This window comes from Magallana gigas, chromosome 8 (genome assembly GCF_963853765.1).
Source record: "Magallana gigas chromosome 8, xbMagGiga1.1, whole genome shotgun sequence".
Classification (NCBI taxonomy): domain Eukaryota; kingdom Metazoa; phylum Mollusca; class Bivalvia; order Ostreida; family Ostreidae; genus Magallana; species Magallana gigas.
This window is the reverse complement of record NC_088860.1, coordinates 24,767,563-24,787,118: the sequence shown is the minus strand read 5'-3', so window position 1 is coordinate 24,787,118 and position 19,556 is coordinate 24,767,563. Positions and strand designations below refer to the sequence as shown.

Sequence of the window (19,556 nt, the reverse complement as noted above, 5' to 3'; positions counted from 1 at the left end):
TTAATATTATGAGTGCACAAAAGGGTAATTTGAAAGTTTAGACTAACACAAAAGGGCGAAACAAACAAACAAAATACAAATTTTTAAAAATACCCCAAAACACGACGAAAGAAACCCTGTTAGTCTTGTCTTGTATGTATTGTATTTTGAGATGCCCCCCACTAAAAACCAGACGGTAGAGTTTTGTGTTTTTTACATATGAGGTAGGAAAAGCTATTACTAATCATATATAACAATTTGAGAAAAAAGGCTATTGTAGTATTTTTTTAAAACTGCTTTGATGTGCGGAAAATGCAGTTTCCTATATATTCCTATAGTAAATGTACCTCTATTTTGAGATGGTCCCTAAAAAGAACCAGACGGTCGATTTTCATGAACCTTTGCAAATAAACTAGAGTTGGTTTAAATTACATATGGTTAAAAAATAAAGAGTTATGCTATTGTAGTTTTTCCGCAAAAAAACCCAAATCGGCCTCCTTATAACAAATTACCTTTACCATCAAAACAGGAAGGACAGTTTAAGAAAAAAAAACCCACTTTAATATACACCCATCGACCTTTCTTTTTTTTTCTTTTTTTTTTTTTTAATACTGTTACAGTGTGATCCGCTTTACAAATTCCCCACCGTGATATACCGGTATATCACCCCTCTGATGTTTTGGTGCTCGAAGCACGTGACAGAATGGGTGGACGGACACTAACAGTTAGTATACGCACATATTCAATGCGAACCATGACAAGTACCGTATACCATTTTTAGGACGTTGGATCCTGCGATCACAAGTCTCTAAGTTTTTTTTCTGCCGAATTTTTAAATAATCTACATACATAGCTTAACCAAAATTCAAAACAAAATTATGGGGTCTATATGCTCCTTTCGGTGCTACGGTGTATTTAATATGATCTTTCTGAACTGAAAGTGCAAATTGCATATAAATCGCTCTTCCCTCAAAATGTTTTAATCGGAATGAACCATGGCATCAAAGACAAATTTAAATCATTTAAAATTAATAAAATTAAAATAATCAGAAAGAAAAAGTTTGCAATTTCTTCAACTAATTAATATTTTGACCTTTTTGCACTTATAACATCGAGTTAAATTAATATTCAACAAATAATACTCATTCAAAAAGGGAAGTAATAAAATTTCAGGTATATCTTACGACTACACTGTTTTTTTTATAATCATTTCATTACGTTTTACAAGTACTGAAGTAAATATATCTATATTTACTTGACGCTTTTGAAGTAAAATACTTGTATGTTGAATCTTAAATTTTATGGAGTTGAGAATCAACCATATCGTATAGCGATACGATCTGTCAATTTAGATCGTAAAAATTTTAATTAATTTGAAAAAAAATTCTTATTAACAATTTAATGTTAATGCATCAAAACTATTTTTAAAGATTCATTTTACCTAAAGAAGGTTTTTTTTACTTCTGAACTTTACAAATGTGGATGTTTGATTACAACTTATTGGAATCTTGACATCGATAATTTTTTTTTAATTATAAAAATGAAATGTGTGTTGTGCTTCTATATCTCGTATTCCACTAGTCGATCGAGATTTTACAAAAGCAAAGTTAAACCACTCGTTATTAAAGCAGAAAGTGCAATACAAGAAAACCATTTTGCATGTTGGTTGCAAGCAAGACTTTCCTTTGAAAAAATTTAATGTTCAAGTAGAATAAAGACTAGTTATTGAAAATTTGCTATTATATCAATTTTTTCGCATAGACTTCGCCTCTCAACACGCTAATTCAGCAATTTATTTCCATCTCCAAGTGACAAAATAGAGCAAATAATTGCATTTCCAAAAATAAAATTACTTTTTGTTTAAATTGCAAACGGTGAAGTTATAAAGTAGGACGCGGTATCGAGGTAGTAGAGTGGCGACAGACGTTTGACCTATTGTGCTGGGAATTCACTATCACAAAACGCGAAAATATGCATGATATGGAGGGAAACAAGCTGATGGATGTTATTGTGGTAGGGGCTGGTTTGAGCGGTAGGTATATATTCACTCTGCGTTGTATGAAATCACATGCTGTCACTGTCACGTTCTAGATCTGCATGAATATAATATTGTGATACGATGTTTATTTGTATTAATTAGTATTGTTGTATTAATAGTAAATATCTGCCTTTTTTCGGGGTTTTTTTTCAACGTGCTACGTTACTAAATACTAGTATGCAATCATTAGTCCTTATTGTCAGAAATTTCTTTGGAGTGGAGGGTTGGAATATTACACAGCCTAGTATTACTCGACCTAACTCTTATTAACAAATAAAGGGAACTTATTATGCGATACATTATTATAAATATCTTAACAAATCTTTCATCAACAATGTATTTTTAATTATTTGTTATTATTAGTTATTTAACATATGGTTCGTGTTTTGATATTACGTAATACTTGTGATACAGGATACACGGTAGGATACCGATATTTTTGTAGGCTTGGCGGCTGCTAAGCTTTTACACGAGACAGGACTGGATGTGTTGGTGCTTGAAGCACGTGACAGAGTGGGTGGACGGACACTTACAGAGCACGTTAGTATACGCACACATCCAAAATATCTTAGCAATATATCAAATTATGAGGTAAATCTTGTATTTAAACACTTTTGACAGTTTTATTGCAGTAATCTTTTATCAAAGGACACTGAAGAACTGTTCTCGTAGAAGCTATAAAAAATACAGTTTATGTCCAATGCAAATCACGGCAATTACGCAATACTCACTAAATTTAGAGACTACTAATACATTCAGAAAATAATTGCTTTCAATATAACAGGTAAAAGTGATCTAATAAAAAGCTACCTTTGTCGTAGAGATTTGATTTTTAGATATTCATTATTGTTAATTTGTTGAGTATCCAACCTCATTTTGACAAATTCATTTGGTACTCCTTTTATTTGGTAAAAACTAAAGTTATTGTAGTGCTTAAATTCACACAGCTTTCTACTGAAATCCTTAATACCTCAAAGTCTGGAAAAACTGAAGTAAGCAGCCTTTTATGGTAGATAGAAGTACATGTAGTTCAATTTTAATTGTATGACAAATAATCAAGAGTCGTTTCTTTTAGAACTCTAATGTTGGCTATGTTGATTTGGGCGGAGCCTTTGTGGGTCCAACCCAGAACAGAGTGCTGCGTCTGGCGGATGAATTCGGGATTAAAACTCATCTGACCAATGAGGATGAAGATATCGTGTATTACAGTCAGGTTTGTACTTAAAAGAATCATATTTACTGCTACTAAGCATGATTCTTTCTAATTTTCACGGAAATTGATCGTATATTTCACATCTGTATAGAAACTGACAGGACTGTAATCTATTCTTATAATTATATAAAATACAAGAAAAATCACATATATGATATATACAGGAATGTAGACATAATGCAAAATTTAGTTAGTAACACTAAAGTTCAAATTAATTCTATTGAATTTTTTTCTCTAGGGAATATCAGAACGGTATCACAGCGACTCTTAGCCCGCATGTGGATTTCTTGAGCTTCTGGACATGAATAATTTCTTGAGACTTATAGATAAAATGGGTGAAGAGGTACATAACATGTTATATTTTCCTCTTTTTGATACTGACAATTAAGGTTTGATAATGTAATTTTTTTTGTATGAGAAACTATCTTCCAGATTCCTCCTGATTCTCCATGGAAGGCTCAACATGCCAAAGAATGGGACCAAATGACCATGCAGCAATTCTTTGACAAACATGTATGGACAAAGTAAGCAAGATTTTGCTTTCCTATTTCACGGTTCAATTGTCCCCTTCAGTTATCTCTTCATTGAATAACCAAACAAAATAGATATAAATACAACTACCCAAATCTCTAGAGAAAAGCATTGTAAATTGCACGGATATAGGTCTGAATATATTAGATTTCATAAATGTATTTGTCTGAAGAAAATAGAAAAATAGAAAAGTCAAATATTTTTGATATCGTAAGTTTTAATCAAAGATCTAGCTTTTGGGAAAGGACATTAAAATTTTCTTTTATATAAATTGGGATTTGTAAATGAGTGAGTTTTGACCTAAAACGTCCAATTAAAAATAAGTTTAGGTAACATCATATGCATATATTCTTTCTGTGGTTGAAGTTAAAACAAGTTTGAACAAAGAGTAAAAAAATATGTCAAAGACAAGAACTTTATACAAATATCGGTGTCTGCTATCATGACCTTGACGTCTGACCTAAAAACTTTTTCCTTGGTCAATTTACCTTCACAAATAAGGCATAACAGATAACAGAAAATATATGAATAGACAAGATTTTTTGTTACCATGACATCCGTTAATATTTAAACAGTAAAATGCTTTCTTTAGTGATTCACACGGAATATAAAGGTAGCGACATTGAAAAAAAAATGCGTAACTCGTGTGTGCGGGTTTTGTATTTTTTCTTCATGAACAAGAATATGAAAATATTAACTTAATGCGCATATGCTTTTATTTACTACTTACTTTTTTTAAAATTAATATCAGTCTTGGCCGTGGATTTGCCAAAGGGTTAGTCAATGTAAACGCTACTGCGGAGCCCTGTGAAGTTTCAGTACTTTGGTTTCTGTGGTATATCAAATGTTGTGGCGGACAAAAGAGAATTTTCTCAACAACAAATGGCGGACAGGTGCGTGAATACAAGATATGTTTTATGCCAGGTTGTTCTGTACAAAGAGCTTTAGTTCAGAGATGCATACAATATAAGCATGGTCTTGTCAGGTATTAGTACGTGTCTTTTTTTATCAGCTCGGCTGTTCTTTTTTTAAGAGCAGACAATTCTTCCAACTAAATTTTCAGATTCAACTGTCAATATTGGAAGAAAATACTCAAATATATACTTGCATGTCGTTTTCAGACAAAATTTTCATGCATACATATGTTTCAAATGTTGTATTGGGTTTCTTTAAGTGTAATTTACTGAATTCTGAGCTTTTCAATCATGACGAATTAATTGCCATTTTATTGAAATAATTAAAGCTTTCATTTGTATGGTTTTAGCTGTCATTGCATAGGTCCATTTTGTATTGTTCCCTCTAAATTTTTAGGACAATTATATACAAGATTTTTCTTCGTATTGGTATTTCGCTAGGTTTTATTTCCTTTTTATCTAAGTTATAATTTTAATTTGTTGTATTTACTTTTTTAATTAATGCATATACCTAAAAGAAAGTCGGAATATATAAATGAATGTTTATTTTCTATTCCATCTTTTTGCATTAAAACAATACAATGTTTTCGTCGACTTTTTTATGCGGCCATGAAGGTAGTGTCATGTTGAAAATTTTGAATTATCTGGGTGGCAGTAAATACAAAATATATTAATGACAACATGACAGTAGCTGAATAAATGTTTAAAATGTATATATATTACAATGTACACTGTTAAAGATAATATTTTAGGAAAGAAAGTTTGTTGGCGGCTCGCAACAAATCAGCCAAAGAATTGCCGAAAAATTGGGCAAAGGTGCGTATGTGAATAAATGCGTTCCCGAATTAGACGGTTTTCATATGTTCAAAAAAAATCCTTTTGTCGGTATTTTCAGATCGAGTCCTCCTGGGTCACCCTGTGTGTCTTATAAACCAGACAGAAGAGGGAGTGACAGTGTCCGACATAGATGAACAAAAATTCAGGGTAACGGAACCATGCATTTAAAATACGCGTCTGTTTTATTGTGACAAAGGGAAACATTTTGTTATAAAAGTAATGTTTAACAGATTAAACGCAACATAAAAAAGGGGGAAATTGCATTTGGACTGATGCAAGATTAAATATTGAATATAACAAGTATTCATAGAGTGAAACAACAAATTCATTGACTTTGTCTTGCTCTTATAGCAATACATAAATTGGACGTTGTCTTGTACATTTTCGATATGAATTTTAGGCTAAACGTGTCATTATTGCCTCTCCGCTACCTTTACAAAATAAGATCACTTATGATCCTCCCTTGCCAAGTCTCAGGAATCAGTTGATACAAAGAATTTACATGGGTTCCGTCATCAAAACGTTTTGCTACTACAAGGCCGCTTTCTGGAAGGACAAAGGCAAGTCAAAGACATATATATACTGAATCAAATATATTGTATCACAGATATGTATATACTAAATAACAACTAGATGATTTGTTAATAGGACTTAGACACGATTTGAGCTCAAAATCTTCTAATTTTATTTGTCCATTGTAAGAATCTAGAATTGTAAATATGGGCATCTTTAAAGATCCGTCAAAGTTAAAGTTAAAAAGTCAAATATTGAGCTACAGTAAGAAACAGAATTTGAAATTTTATTGTTAGTCAACAAAGCTAGAGTCATGTTACTATTCAATCAAATGTTGCTTTCTTTGTTGATGTTATAAGAACCATTTTAACAAGACCTCGGACTTTCGGTAGGATGTACCTATCTTTTTCGTACGTCAAACAAGTTAAAAATGACGCTGATTTCAAGTGAAATATACACAAATTGCGTAGCCTTAGCTCAAAAGCCAGACAAATCTTGTTGATCTCAAAGAGCCATGGCTGAGTGGCCAGCAATGAAATAGACAGGCTACGTCATATTGCTGTTTCACACAACTACTCAAAGTCCAAGCTCCTTTTAAAATGGTTATATATATGAACACATTGAATAAGTTAATCTTGTTTGACACGAGTCATTTTGTCAAAGGAAGAGTAATATCTGTACTAAGCTTTATTTGTAAACAAATATAAGACTCAGCTTTACTTTCATACTAGTAACAAAAATGTCTGTATGTCGCTTGTAATTGATTTCTAACATTCAAATTTTTTGTCAATCATTCAAAATGCACAAGTAACCAATTTCAAACTTAAAAATGAGGTTTATTAAAATCTCAGATCTTGTCTAGGCCCCTTCAAAATCTGAACTTTTTATTAAGGATATTGTGGAATCGCTTCGATCGACGACGATGCAGCCATGGTTGAATTCACAATGGATGACACTAACCCAGACGGAAAGCATCCTGTATTAATGGGGTGGGTTCATTAAGGAAATAACCCATGCATCGTCTCCGATGTGTTTCCACTGATTTAAGGGGGATGGATGGTTGTGGTCACATTTATAGGCTATATTTACCTCATTTAGACGGAGAGTTTTGTAAAAAGATATCGGAGACTGTTCAGTTTTTAAAGTAATAATGTTTCGATTTTTTTTCTTAAGTTTACTAAATAATAGCTTATGTACAAAAAAACGCACACCATATTTTAAAGGTTAAATCAGATTTGATGGTTAATTTGTTGACCATTCAACAACCTGTTAGTCAGTTTAATTTATCTTTTCTTTTAAAACCTTATGAATGGTACATAAGGTTTAAGTTATGTAACATATTTACATATATACAAACAATTAATCTGAAAAACCAAAGATCATTATTCCTGTAGACAACAGTCTGTCTCATAAATTTTATTTTAGGAATAAACAACTTTAAAAAAAAAATACGGAGCTGGTGTTTGGCAATAAATTACAGAACTTAACAAATTATTGCTATTTTCACTGCATGATTATTTTCCCCCCCATCGCTTAATGGTTTGTTCTAGCAGATAAGGCAAAACGCTTTGTCGCCATGACACTGGAGGAGAGGAAGGAGAAAACATGTCGTCTGTACGCAAAAGTCTTCCAATCAGATGAGGCGTTACATGTAGGTATATTACAAAAAAATAAAAAATGATATCATCAATTCGAAGTCTTGATTTCAAAAGATTATTTTTGAAATAAAAAATAATTCTTGATATCAAAAAATATTTTCAACAACAAAAACCCCCAAAATTTTTCATTTTTTTTGTATTAAGAAAAAATTGTTTTTGATACTAGAACAAAATTCATCAAAATCGATTTTTTTTCTCATTGAAAAATCATTTGTAATTTCTAGTATCAGAAAATACCCACAAAATATTAAAAAAATGTATCAGAAAATCGATTTGTTAATATCAGAAAATAAGATCTACAAAAAATCATTGTCAACTTAATGCTTCCTGTTATCAGAAAAAAAATTCTTTGATATCAAGAATTAATTTTTTATGACAAGAATTCGAATTATTGATATTATATTATATATATATATATTGGACACGACACCTTTTCCCATGTCACTGGCGTTGGGTGATTTTAATCTAGACACTCTTTATTGACTCACAGTTTATTGAAGTAATGCTTTATTTGAAGTGATTATTTGCATATACTTTTCTATTATCCGTTGATGTTAAAACCGTGTTTTGTTATGTAAATGTTGCCCATGTTCAATTCGCAGTTCGAGAATGACGGTCAAGGCGCTCATACCACCGACTCTCGACCTCATGGAATACTTAGTATTATAATAGCATTGTCATAAGTTTACGGAGTTTCGTTAATTTTATAAAACAGATATCGATCGTGCATCTTCCTGGGGTCACAATATCAAGAATCGAACTATTGATATCAAATAGTTATTTATTGATAACGAATTATCTAAAAAAAATATCAAAACGGCGCCTCATATTAAGGTGGTATGGGACATCTGTCGATATTTATGTGGATTGAAGTACTATATAATTGAAAAAAATTTCACCGGTTTAGAATTTTCAAATTTTACAATATTTAACCAAAAAATAGCTTTTAAAAATATTTGTAAAGGTAAAAATTGTAAAACCCCCAGCGGGATTCGAACTCATGACTTGCAGGTTCGTATTAAACCCTCTAACCCACTGCGCTACGGAGTTATGTGACCATCATGGGAAAGAAACTACTTATATAATTACACTTTATTTTATTGTTTATTTCGATAAACAATACGTCACAACATGGAAGTGTCCCATACCACCTTAATCTGACTTTTTTTGGTATCTAGCCTATTTACTATGAAGAGAAGAACTGGCTCGGGGAACAGTGGTCTGGGGGTTGTTACACAGCCATGATGCCCCCGGGATTCCTGACCAACTTCGGCGAGTAAGATATATTACGTTTCACAAATACTATAAAAAAAAATTGTATTCTTGCATCTTACAAATCAATATTTACATCTTTGGAATAGCAATCATGATTAACATCATTGGAATAGTTTGTTGATCACAAGTAAATCACAAATAATTGGTCTGCTCCTTTTTCACAACTTCTTGTCCACAACTTTTTCTGCCCTTTCTTCACAACTACTCGTACCTGAGAAAATTTGTTTTTGTTTTATAAATCCCACAAAAAATTCTTTTTTCCTTGTTCACAACTTAAACAAATATTTGTTGTACGCAGAGAAATAAGAAGACCAGTGGGTAATTTATATTTTGCGGGGACGGAGACAGCCACCCAGTGGTCGGGGTACATGGATGGGGCGGTCCAGGCCGGGGAGAGGGCGGCCAGAGAGGTAAAAGTAATGACCAGACATCCGCCGTCGTTTTTCAATCTTCATTGTGCATTTCGTTCTTTGTATTAATATTAATGTTCATTTTTTAGCTCACCTGAGCTGAAAGCTCAAATGAGCTATTCTGATCACATTTTGTCTGTCGTCTGTCTGTCTGTCTGTAAACTTTTCACATTTTCAACATCTTCTCGAGAACCACTGGGCCAAGATGGGGAGTCGAAGTTTAACATCGGAATATATAGTAAATCTTTAAATATCTCCTTCTCAGAAACTAATCAGCCAGGAAAGCTGAAACTTGTGGGAAAGTATCCTCAGGTAGTGTAGATTCAAAGTTGTGAAAATCATGATCCCTGGGGGTTGGGTGGGGCCACATTGGGGGGGGGGGTATTAAAGTTTTACATAGGAACATATAGAGTAAATCTTTCAAAATCTTCTGAAAAACTAATCAGCCAGGAAAGCTTAAACTTGTGTGGAAGCATCCTCAGGTAGTGTAGATTCAAAGTTGTGAAAATAATAACACCCCGGGAGTAGGTTGGGGCCACAATGGATTTTTTTTTGGGGGGGGGTCCAATGTTTTACATAGGAATATGTAGAGTAAATCTTTAAAAATCTTCTTCGTAGAAACTAATCAGCCAAATGATTCTTTATAATTGTTAAGACTTTGGCCCAGGACAATTCTTCGGCCTCACAAGAAGATTCAGAGTTTGATGTAGGTTTATATCCCATATATAAACAATTCTTAAGGATCTTTTTGAGAACTGCAATACTCAGCATGTGATATGACAATAAAATCATCCTGTTAGAAAAAGGACTAATGATTATAAACATAAGAATATCCAGGGGGAAAATGGATTTTATTTATACAGATCTACATGTATTATTGTACATTGTCCATATAGTTTGAATTATGACTCCATTAAGCTGATTTTATCATACCTATTATTCCTCAGGTGAGCGATGTGGCCCATGGGCCTCTTGTTTTATTTTTGCAGATTTTATTTGCCATGAAAAGAATTTCAAAAGATGAAATTTGGCAAGAGGAAAAGGAAAACCCTGTATGTATTTCCCGAATTCTAATGAAAATAAACTGAAAGCCATGCAAGAGTGAAGGCATTTTCGTTTTATTTTTACAGGTTGTGAAAGCCTACCCTTTTGAAAACTCGTTTTTGGAAAGAAACCTGCCGTCAGTCGGGGGGTTTCTGAAGTGTGTATCCGTTACAACAGCTTTAGCAGTCGGATCGGCGGGACTGTGTCTTTATTGGAGAAAACGTTAACGTTGACAATCATTGCAAAGTGGACCGGGTTTATAGAAATTAACCTCGGGTCAAATACATTATGATTAACATTACATCAAATAAAACTGAAACACTTTAGTGTATTTGTGTGTCTCGTACAATCTTTATGCCAACAAAGCAATACATAGCTAAATATTATTTTGATATGTATGACTTACAGCTGCTTGAGCTTCTAAAATAAAACGTGTACATATTTATTATCTATGTTGAAATTAAAATTGAAAAAATTAACCTATAGCATGGTTAGTTTTGGTGCGTATTATAAGCGAATTCAAAGAATGGGGTTTGGAGTTGAATTTATTTTTTTTCTTCATCACGAGGAACCTTCTAGTAAATGAAGTATTTTCAGTCATTAAAATGTCATTCTGTGAGCACCTTTTATCTATAAAATAAATCTGTAAAAAATTATGGTAATACTTAATCATAGTATAGCACTGAATAGTGAATAACGTATGTACTGATTTTTAGTGGACATGTTCTAGTATGGTTTACAGATCATATCTCTGGAGACACCCCCCCCCCCCCCCACTTGTCATAATTGCCAATCTGCCTCTTCAGAAAACAAAGCTACACACGTTATGTTACACTATTTTTATGTACCGGTACAAATTCTACCTGTATACAAATAGTAACGCAGTTGAGATGCCTTCTACCAAATGCTGTAACTGATCATAGCGTGAAGAAAGTTTTAAAAGAGTTAGATACTGAATGATCGTGTATTTCCTTCTCTACATTAATGCACACCATATCATGCTGTACAGAATATTTCGTTGTTACATCATAGGAAACCCATGTCCATTTTCCCATTTGTGGAACTAGCTATCAGCTGCTGAGGACTTCTTTAAATAGTTTGTTCAATATACTGCTTGTAGTTATATTCATGCCATATCATGCTGTACAGAATATTTCGTTGTTACATCATAGGAAACCCATGTCCATTTTCCCCATTTGTGAAACTAGCTATCAGCTGCTGAGGACTTCTTTTAATAGTTTGTTCAATATACTGCTTGTAGTTATATTCATGCCATTTCATGGTTGTCAAAATAAAGAAACTTTATGTCATAAAATTAATGTATCTTTAATCACATAAACATACAGCTGATATCGCATTTTATTAACTGACCTATGAATGAATAAACTGAATGAAGCAATCTGTTTGCACAAAAATCACAATAAATCTTTCTGTCAAAATCTTGTTTTTCCACTATATCAATAAAATGGTGATCTGTGGACAAGTAATGTTGCAGTTGACATCTGTTGACAATCGGGAGATATGGTAGGGATAAGGCAGTTTTCACTTCAAAACAGCAAAGTTTAAAAGCACAAATACTGGTCAGTAAAATATCTTGGAGGTTATGCATAAATTGCTCATCAAAGTCTTGGATTACACAAGAATACCAAATAGACAGCGGCAATTTAAAACGGGAATGAAATAAGGTAACAAAATTTTCAATTTTCAAACTATGCTTATTTGTAGATTTATAAAATGGCACAGAGAACAGAAAATGAGTACTCTAACCAAATGAATAATAATATGTTTTAACATAACCAGGTCTGAATAGTATTAAATTTCAGTCAGTTGAGTATATACTTAAGGGTCACAGATGTGCCTACTGCTCAAATTTTCAAAAGATGAAATGAAACTTGTCAAGAACTGTTAACAACTGAACAACAAAAACAAGCACCAACAAAATAACAATGGCATGAAGCATGATAACATTAAAACACGGGGGAGGAGGACACATTGAACTCCTCTTTGGTCCTCGGATTCACCTCCTCATCCGAGGAGTCAACTACAGTCACTTGCACCTCTCCGTTGGCTTCCATTGCACATTTGCCAGGTAATCCCAAGCTACTGTTAATGTTGGAGGAATCATCTCGAGTTCCTTTGATCTCTCTTGATCTTGACCTCTGACCCCGTGTGACCCTCTGATTTTCTGGGTCACTGACTGTTTGTGCTGGTCTGTTTCTTGTACTATTTCTACCACTTCTTGTTTCTTTCGAGTTTATTGCACTAGTTGATTGAGGCTTTCCATTGGGTCCATTGTTTCTTGGTTTAGCATCACTCTCCACTTTTGTCGACTTTTTGGATGCATTTGTTTTCTGTATTGCAGACTTCTCTTGAGCTAAAAAACCCTCTACAAAACTAAATGGATCAGAATTTTTCGGTTTCTGAACAGTTTTTGATGATGTGTCAACAGGTGTGTGCTTAACATTCTCTGACTTTTCATTCACAGGCTCGTCAAGTAAATTATGATCACTGTCCGATTGCATTGTGATTAGATTCTCTTCTGGTTTGACCTCCAGCAAATCATTTTCACTCAAGTCTGTCAGCGAGCTTTTCTGGGGGATGTCAGTCTCCATAGCATCTAACGATGAGAACTCGTAGTCCGTGCTGAGTTTCCTCGAGTAATGAGGAGTGGGACTGTGCTCGGGCTGAGTGTCCTCATTGCTGCTGAGTCGTCTCGAGTGTGAGGAGTCACTTGGCAGCTTTATTGAGTGTGAGACGCCATGTTTATCTTTTTTCTTTTGTTCATCTGTACAAGTAAAAAAGTCAAATATTGTAAGATGACGAATTATAAAGCATACTAGATGTAAAGTTGGTGAAGTTTACATCACTTGAAAAAATAATAATAACGACAACATACGTTTGGCCTTTGCTTGCTCAGCATCAGCATCCTTTTTGGCCTGTGCCTTTGCTTCTGCTTTCCTTTTGCTCTCCAGCGAGTCTCTGAGCACTTTTTGCTTTCTTTGAATCTCCTGCTGTAGATTTTGGAGTTTAATTTCACTGGCTGCCACCAAATCTGTCAGTCCCTATGTCAAGTACAAACAATGAATTTTAACAGCTTCTGTTGCATTTAGACTAATTAAAGATAAAACTAAAAACTAAAAACTGTTAAGGTTTAATAAATATTTTTTGAGCACCAATTTCCATGGTTATTGTTTTTGAAAGGGTCAACGAAATGTTCATCAAAGTAAGTACATACGGCAAAAATTTGGACTGGTAGAATTATTGTTCATGAATAAACGTGTGTCTCACAAATCAAAGGAAAACTTATGCAAAAAAATTTAAGGAAACCAAAATATGTATCTATACTTATAAATTAAGGCATTTTGCAAATAAACTATAAAACGCCTGCACCAGAGTACTTGCTTACACCTTTGGTATTTCAACACATGCGTGATGCTGTCCGTAAGGTATAATTGAATTTTAACTGATAAGTTCTTATTGTGAAATTAATCAAAAACCTACTTTCATTTTCGATAAACAAGCCCGAAATAGCAAAAATGAGAGTAAGGTGGTGGACACGCTTTGGCGGATCCAAGTCAGGGATAGTTTGCATCAAAATATATAATTGCAATGAAATATTATTGAATGATAACGTAAAGAGTGAATATATTTACTGTGAGCCTATTTAGAGAATACATTAAAGTTAAGATTTGACAAATGTTGAATAAATAAAATGAGTCAATTCGTTTCTTTAGTGGGCGATTTTAGTTTTGATACCCATTCGCTTGAGAACTTTCCAGAACGGGGTAACCAAGAACGCGAATGGACTAATTGACGAAAAGTGTAGGACGGGTTCATCATGCATCGCGGGCAGATACCTTGGATCGGACTTCTATTAATACAAAATTTAATAAATAAAATGGAACAATTAATGCGATTTTAGTATTAATGAAAAGAACTTTCCAGAACAGGTTGCCCAGAAACGGGTTGACTAATTGACATCATTGCCCTATATATATAGGGCGAGTTAACATGTCGGCCAGGTACTTTAGACCTGACAAGTTTGGTTAAAAATATGTATGCAAACGGATAATAATGCATAACCTAACGTGTTTTAATTTAATTTTATACTTTATTATATCACGACAGATGTAAACCTTGGTTAGGTAAACCTAAGACATAAATTTGTTGAAAAGATTATTGTATTCTACGTAAATGTTTAATTATTATTAGGGATGCCCCCCCCCCCCCCCAAATGATCGTTTTTTAAAAACAGTCTTTTTATCTGAAGTTCTGATTTTTTTATCCCCGTCCGTTCCTCTAAATCTGCAATGCAGTTTGGTTTTTTTATTTCAATTTTAAAGAAAAATGGGACAAAGATAATACTAAAAAGGAACAAAAATATGGTTCAACATATTAAGCATTATATGATAATAATGTGTAAAGTGTTAAATCCAGCGATTGCGCGGGGTATCATCTAGTATATATATATATACATCTGGACAAATGACAAAATTACAGATAATCCACTTCATTCTTTGGGGTTTTTTCCCCCCAGAGATTTCACTGTTCACAGGCGTAGTTTAAACATAATGCAAAATATTGAAATTTGTTTTTTATAATGTGCAATTACGACATAGAAAAGGAAATTGCCAATTGTTCCATATTTTATCTGTGCACTAGTTACCTCTAACTGGGACTGTAAATCCCCTGCTAGACTTCTTATCTTGTTTACTTCACTAGGCTGTTCTTCCCCATCTAGTAACCCTGGCCTACAAATTAATAAGCAATTTTGCTAACAATCAAATAAAACATGGAAAAAAAAAAATCACAAGAATTTCATGCAAAGTGAATTTAACACTAAGTATATACAACTTGATGTTGTATTGTCTACCACAAATCATTTTACCATGAAACAACTTAACATGAAATGTTCTTTATTCTTGTGAAATTCATGTGAAAAAGAGCATTTGCTGCTTTTTACATGAAATTCAAGTTTGGTACAATTTGCTCTGAAGTCCCTTGAATTTCTTACTTGTGTTTGTCAATGACTTTGCACAGACTCCCCGACCCACTGTAGGCTGTAGCAGTGCATTCGTACTTGTACTCGGAGTGAGTTGTGTCCCCTAGATTTAGCACTGTCAGGGGTACATGTACAAATAGCTTTGAGCTGAAATAAAGTGATTATATAAATTCTATTTTTAAAATTAAATTTAAAAAAACAAATTATAAGATTGAGAGGCAAAGTTGAATTTACAGTAAAAACGAGTAATAAAATAAGGCATCAAAAATTACTTTGCATTAAGTTTTAGAACATCAAAGTCAAAGTTGTGAGTTGACAAATTTTCAAAAGGTGATCCAGTGCAGAGCAGGAAGATGAAGTTGGATTGGTGATCACTTGGCAGAATGGCCAGGAAATTACTGTGGATGGTTTGTTCTCTCAGTGAAGGGTAGGGCGATGTATTGTGTCGGAACCGAAACCAACCAATTACCTTCAAAGTAGGAAGTGACATACAAATTTAATACACAATACCAGTATTAGAATCCCTTGCATATAAATCTCAAACCTTCCAGATTTTGACAACAATATATATATAAACAGATTTATGCTAAATCATTTTCCTTTGTCAGTGTTCAAGGATAATTTCCACATATAATCTTGGGCTATTCCATAAATATAAAAGCTTATTGATAAAAAATGCTACAGAAACTTTTCCATACAAACATAACTACCTGGGACCCTTCTGGTGTGATTCCTCGGATCAGCTGAGTATCAATTCGACAAGCTCGGTCATAGAATTTCTTACTTTTATCACCTTTGTGATAGGAATATATATCTGTAAGTGAAAAATATTCATAAGATGTTTAAAGTATTTTAACTCCTTTTACTTTTATTTCGACTTTCTGCTTTCTGAATAATCTACATATATCCGTACTCATTTTCCTTGTTTTTAAATTGTACGCGAGCAAGTTATCATAAGTAGCAGGTGCCTTAATAAAAAACTTATCATCCATATGAACAGTGTAAAATTATGATAAATTAAATACTTTATTTCCTTACAAGTTTTGGTTTCCACCTTATAGTTGTTTATTTGAGAATCGCTTATAGTGTCCTTTACTCTTTGAGTGACTTTTCCAAACAATAATCCTTCCTGGAAGAGGATAAAAATAAATGATGATTAATTATCTCACTTGCATTTAGAAGGGACCTCTCATTTTTTTATATGACTTTTGGCTTGATATCAAATAAGGACATAACTTAATTCACTTTTTCTTACAAGGTGCATATATATAGATTTTTACAAAGCATTAAAATAAAAAAATAGAGGACACTTCAGTTCGAATTCGCATAAATTATTTTTCAGGTTTTAGTAAAAAAATAATTAAATATACATCTGATTGATCAAATAAACACAAACCAGATCTCCTTCCACGTCCGAGTGGTCATAGAACAAGGAAGCTAGGACAGTGCCTGAAACAATTGCCGCCATTTTTCCAAATTAATCATCACCATCGCCTCAAATCATAAAGCTGTCTCTTTGATGTCGTCAATGAAAACAAGGAATTGCTACTTTTGAGTTATTATAATCAAATCAAATTTCAATAAGGACATGAAATACAATATAATGAACTTATGTTTACAATAATTTTAGTCAGCAGTATCACTTCAGGAAGTATGACATTCATTGTAAAAGTGGGATTGAAAGTTCCGGATATTAAATTCACATGACGCATACCTCCGAAAGTGTAGTAAAAAACCTCCAGAAATACTAAAACAAATCCCGTATGTTTTTGCAGGGATGCACACGACGGTGTTAATGATATGATTGTGCATGACGAGGCTCCAAAACATTTTTTTTTATCAGATAAGCATAGAGAAAGTATACAAAATATACTTTGGATTTGGGATTTTTAAACTCGATTTTTACTTCACTTGAAAGTGTGCTTAATCTTTGCTTATATAGAAAATATACGAATTAGATTATATGATCACACAAATTGTTTCATTTTTTTTTTAGACCAACGAATAAGTTTTATCAAAATAAAAAAAATATTCAAATGCAAGACTGAAAATTTATGTCTGGTGAATTGTTCCGTGCTTTTATGATCTATCTATCATAGATGCTTTTGGGTATTGTTATAGGACATGAACGGCAAACATTTTTGCGGCTACTTATAAAATAATGATACCTTTCAGATCCACTGAACTAATTAAACTATTTTAGTATAATATCAGTATCAACTTTATGTCTATATTCCGAATCTCTCTCTCTCTCTCTCTCTCTCTCTCTCTCTCTCTCTCTCTCTCTCTTTTAATATAAGAATTCATAGTTCTTATCATATTATATCTGGAAGGAAGATCATTATCTCGTATATTTTGTGCAAACATCTGTTCAAAACTTTTGTATGCAATATATAACTTATCACCAGTATGCAACAAAATATACTACATCAAGTTCTCTAAGCATGCTCGTTGATTTACTGTCGGCGATATCAGACTTTTCGTGTTTGTTATTTACTCGTTGTCTGATCTGAATCATAAAATTATTCTAAAGATGAATCTTTGATTAAAAATTACTGAATACAATGTAGCAGCTAGCTAGGACCGACCCCCTCCCACTCCCGGTTATATATCCGTCACTAACCTAACTCCGTCACTATTGAAGGTATAACAAGTGAGGATCTAGAGGGGGGTTTGAGGGTCCGGACCCCCCTGCAAATGCAAGTTTCTTTAAATTTCCATAATAAAATTACCAAAAATATGCCTCAGACCCCCCCCCCCCCCCGGAAAACTCAAATAACCGTCGGACCCCCCCCCCCCCCGGGAAAAATTTTCTAGATCCGCGGATGTATAAATTATATCAGAAATTATATCAGAAAATAGGGTCGGTTCTGTCCTCAAGCATGGAGAGAGAGAGAGAGAGAGAGAGAGAGAGAGAGAGAGAGAGAGAGTGTGCGTGTGTGTGCGTGTGTGTGTATTCGGCGTTTATCGGCAACTACATTTACCCACATCTCCAATTTGGAAAGGGAAGTTACTCCAAAAATAATGTCGTTCAAAATGAAAATAGCATTGGTTCAGCTTGCTGTCTCCGCTACAAAGGCTGATAATTTAAAGCACGCAACACAGTTAGTGTCTCGAGCTGCAAAGGAGGGCGCCAAACTTGTGTCTCTCCCAGAGTGTTTCAATTCTCCCTACGGAACATCATATTTCCCGGAGTATGCAGAAAAAATTCCAGGAGCTTCGTTCGATTCTCTGTCGAGCATGGCAAAGGAAAATCAAGTATATCTCATTGGAGGATCTTTTCCCGAAGAAGATAACGGTAAACTGTTCAACACCTGCTGTGTATTTAATCCCAAGGGAGAAATGATTGCGAAACACAGAAAGATTCATTTATTTGACATCGACGTTCCTGGGAAAATCCGATTCCAAGAGTCTGAGACCCTTAGTCCGGGAAACAGTTTCACAACTTTTGACACACCTTACTGCAAAGTCGGGGTTGGAATCTGTTATGATATACGATTTCCAGAACTGGCACAGGTTTATGCAAAGCTGAATTGCAAACTTCTGGTTTACCCCGGTGCGTTCAATATGACAACCGGTCCGGCCCATTGGGAGCTGTTACAGAGAGGGCGAGCTTTGGACAACCAACTGTACGTGGCAACAGTATCCCCCGCCCGGGACACGGGGGCCAAGTATGTGGCCTGGGGTCACAGCACGGTGGTCAACCCCTGGGGAGAAGTTATAGCTACGACCGAACACGAGGAGACCATTTTGTATGCTGACATTGATCCGGCCTATGTGGAAGAAGTACGGGAACAGATTCCCACAAGGAAACAGAAACGTGATGATATGTACACACTAGACTGGAAAAAGTCATAAAAATATGGAATAATTTTTTCTTTCAAAGTTACAATGTAATTGCAAATATATGATGTAATTGATTATTCAAGTGTGTTTAATTTGTGATATGGTGCTTCAGAAAAATTGATCGATTTCAATTGATGTCTGAAGATTGGTCTCTTTACATTTATTTTATCTACATGATTCATTAAACAGGTTTGCATGTGTTTTCTATTTTTTCAATTTCCCTTTACATAAGCTTAAATAGTAAGAGGGTGAGATTCGCAAGACCGTCTACGTCAGTGTTGCGAGGACAATTCGAA

General features: G+C 33.9%; 3 protein-coding genes across 3 annotated transcripts; 2 read left to right on the top strand and 1 right to left on the bottom strand.

Moving 5' to 3' along the window:
• Positions 1-1,805: 1,805 nt before the first annotated feature.
• Positions 1,806-10,640, top strand: LOC105345900 (amine oxidase [flavin-containing]-like). The gene is given in 15 exon segments (XM_066068619.1): positions 1,806-2,011; positions 2,463-2,557; positions 3,093-3,230; positions 3,469-3,573; positions 3,663-3,754; positions 4,513-4,654; positions 5,428-5,491; positions 5,571-5,659; positions 5,913-6,072; positions 6,918-7,013; positions 7,564-7,676; positions 8,862-8,959; positions 9,257-9,368; positions 10,358-10,420; positions 10,499-10,640. Coding segments are annotated over 15 exon segments (1,569 nt in total). The 5' UTR covers positions 1,806-1,950; the 3' UTR covers position 10,640.
• A 1,082-nt stretch (positions 10,641-11,722) lies between these two features.
• On the bottom strand, positions 11,723-17,087 carry LOC105344222 (BRISC complex subunit Abraxas 2). Its single transcript, XM_011451920.4, has 8 exons — positions 16,811-17,087; positions 16,453-16,543; positions 16,125-16,228; positions 15,687-15,883; positions 15,427-15,561; positions 15,079-15,163; positions 13,309-13,474; positions 11,723-13,197 (listed from the first exon to the last, which is right to left on the bottom strand). Exons 1-8 carry the CDS (start codon positions 16,880-16,882, stop codon positions 12,380-12,382), a joined length of 1,668 nt encoding a protein of 555 aa, XP_011450222.3. The 5' UTR covers positions 16,883-17,087; the 3' UTR covers positions 11,723-12,379.
• A 1,315-nt stretch (positions 17,088-18,402) lies between these two features.
• Positions 18,403-19,460, top strand: LOC105327306 (omega-amidase NIT2-B). The gene has a single exon (XM_011427680.4). It carries the CDS (start codon positions 18,439-18,441, stop codon positions 19,270-19,272), a length of 834 nt encoding a protein of 277 aa, XP_011425982.3. The 5' UTR covers positions 18,403-18,438; the 3' UTR covers positions 19,273-19,460.
• The last annotated feature ends 96 nt before the right edge of the window (positions 19,461-19,556 follow it).

Excerpts from the sequence above, each read along its gene's own strand:
- LOC105344222 (XM_011451920.4), bottom strand. The coding sequence starts at position 16,882 with ATGGCGGCAATTGTTTCAGGCACTGTCCTAGCTTCCTTGTTCTATGAC. Across the intron at positions 15,884-16,124 it reads TCACACCAGAAGGGTCCCAG|GTAATTGGTTGGTTTCGGTT; the intron begins GTAGTTATGTTT and ends CCTACTTTGAAG. Across the intron at positions 13,475-15,078 it reads ATTTACAGTCCCAGTTAGAG|GGACTGACAGATTTGGTGGC; the intron begins GTAACTAGTGCA and ends TACTTGACATAG.
- LOC105327306 (XM_011427680.4), top strand. The coding sequence starts at position 18,439 with ATGTCGTTCAAAATGAAAATAGCATTGGTTCAGCTTGCTGTCTCCGCT.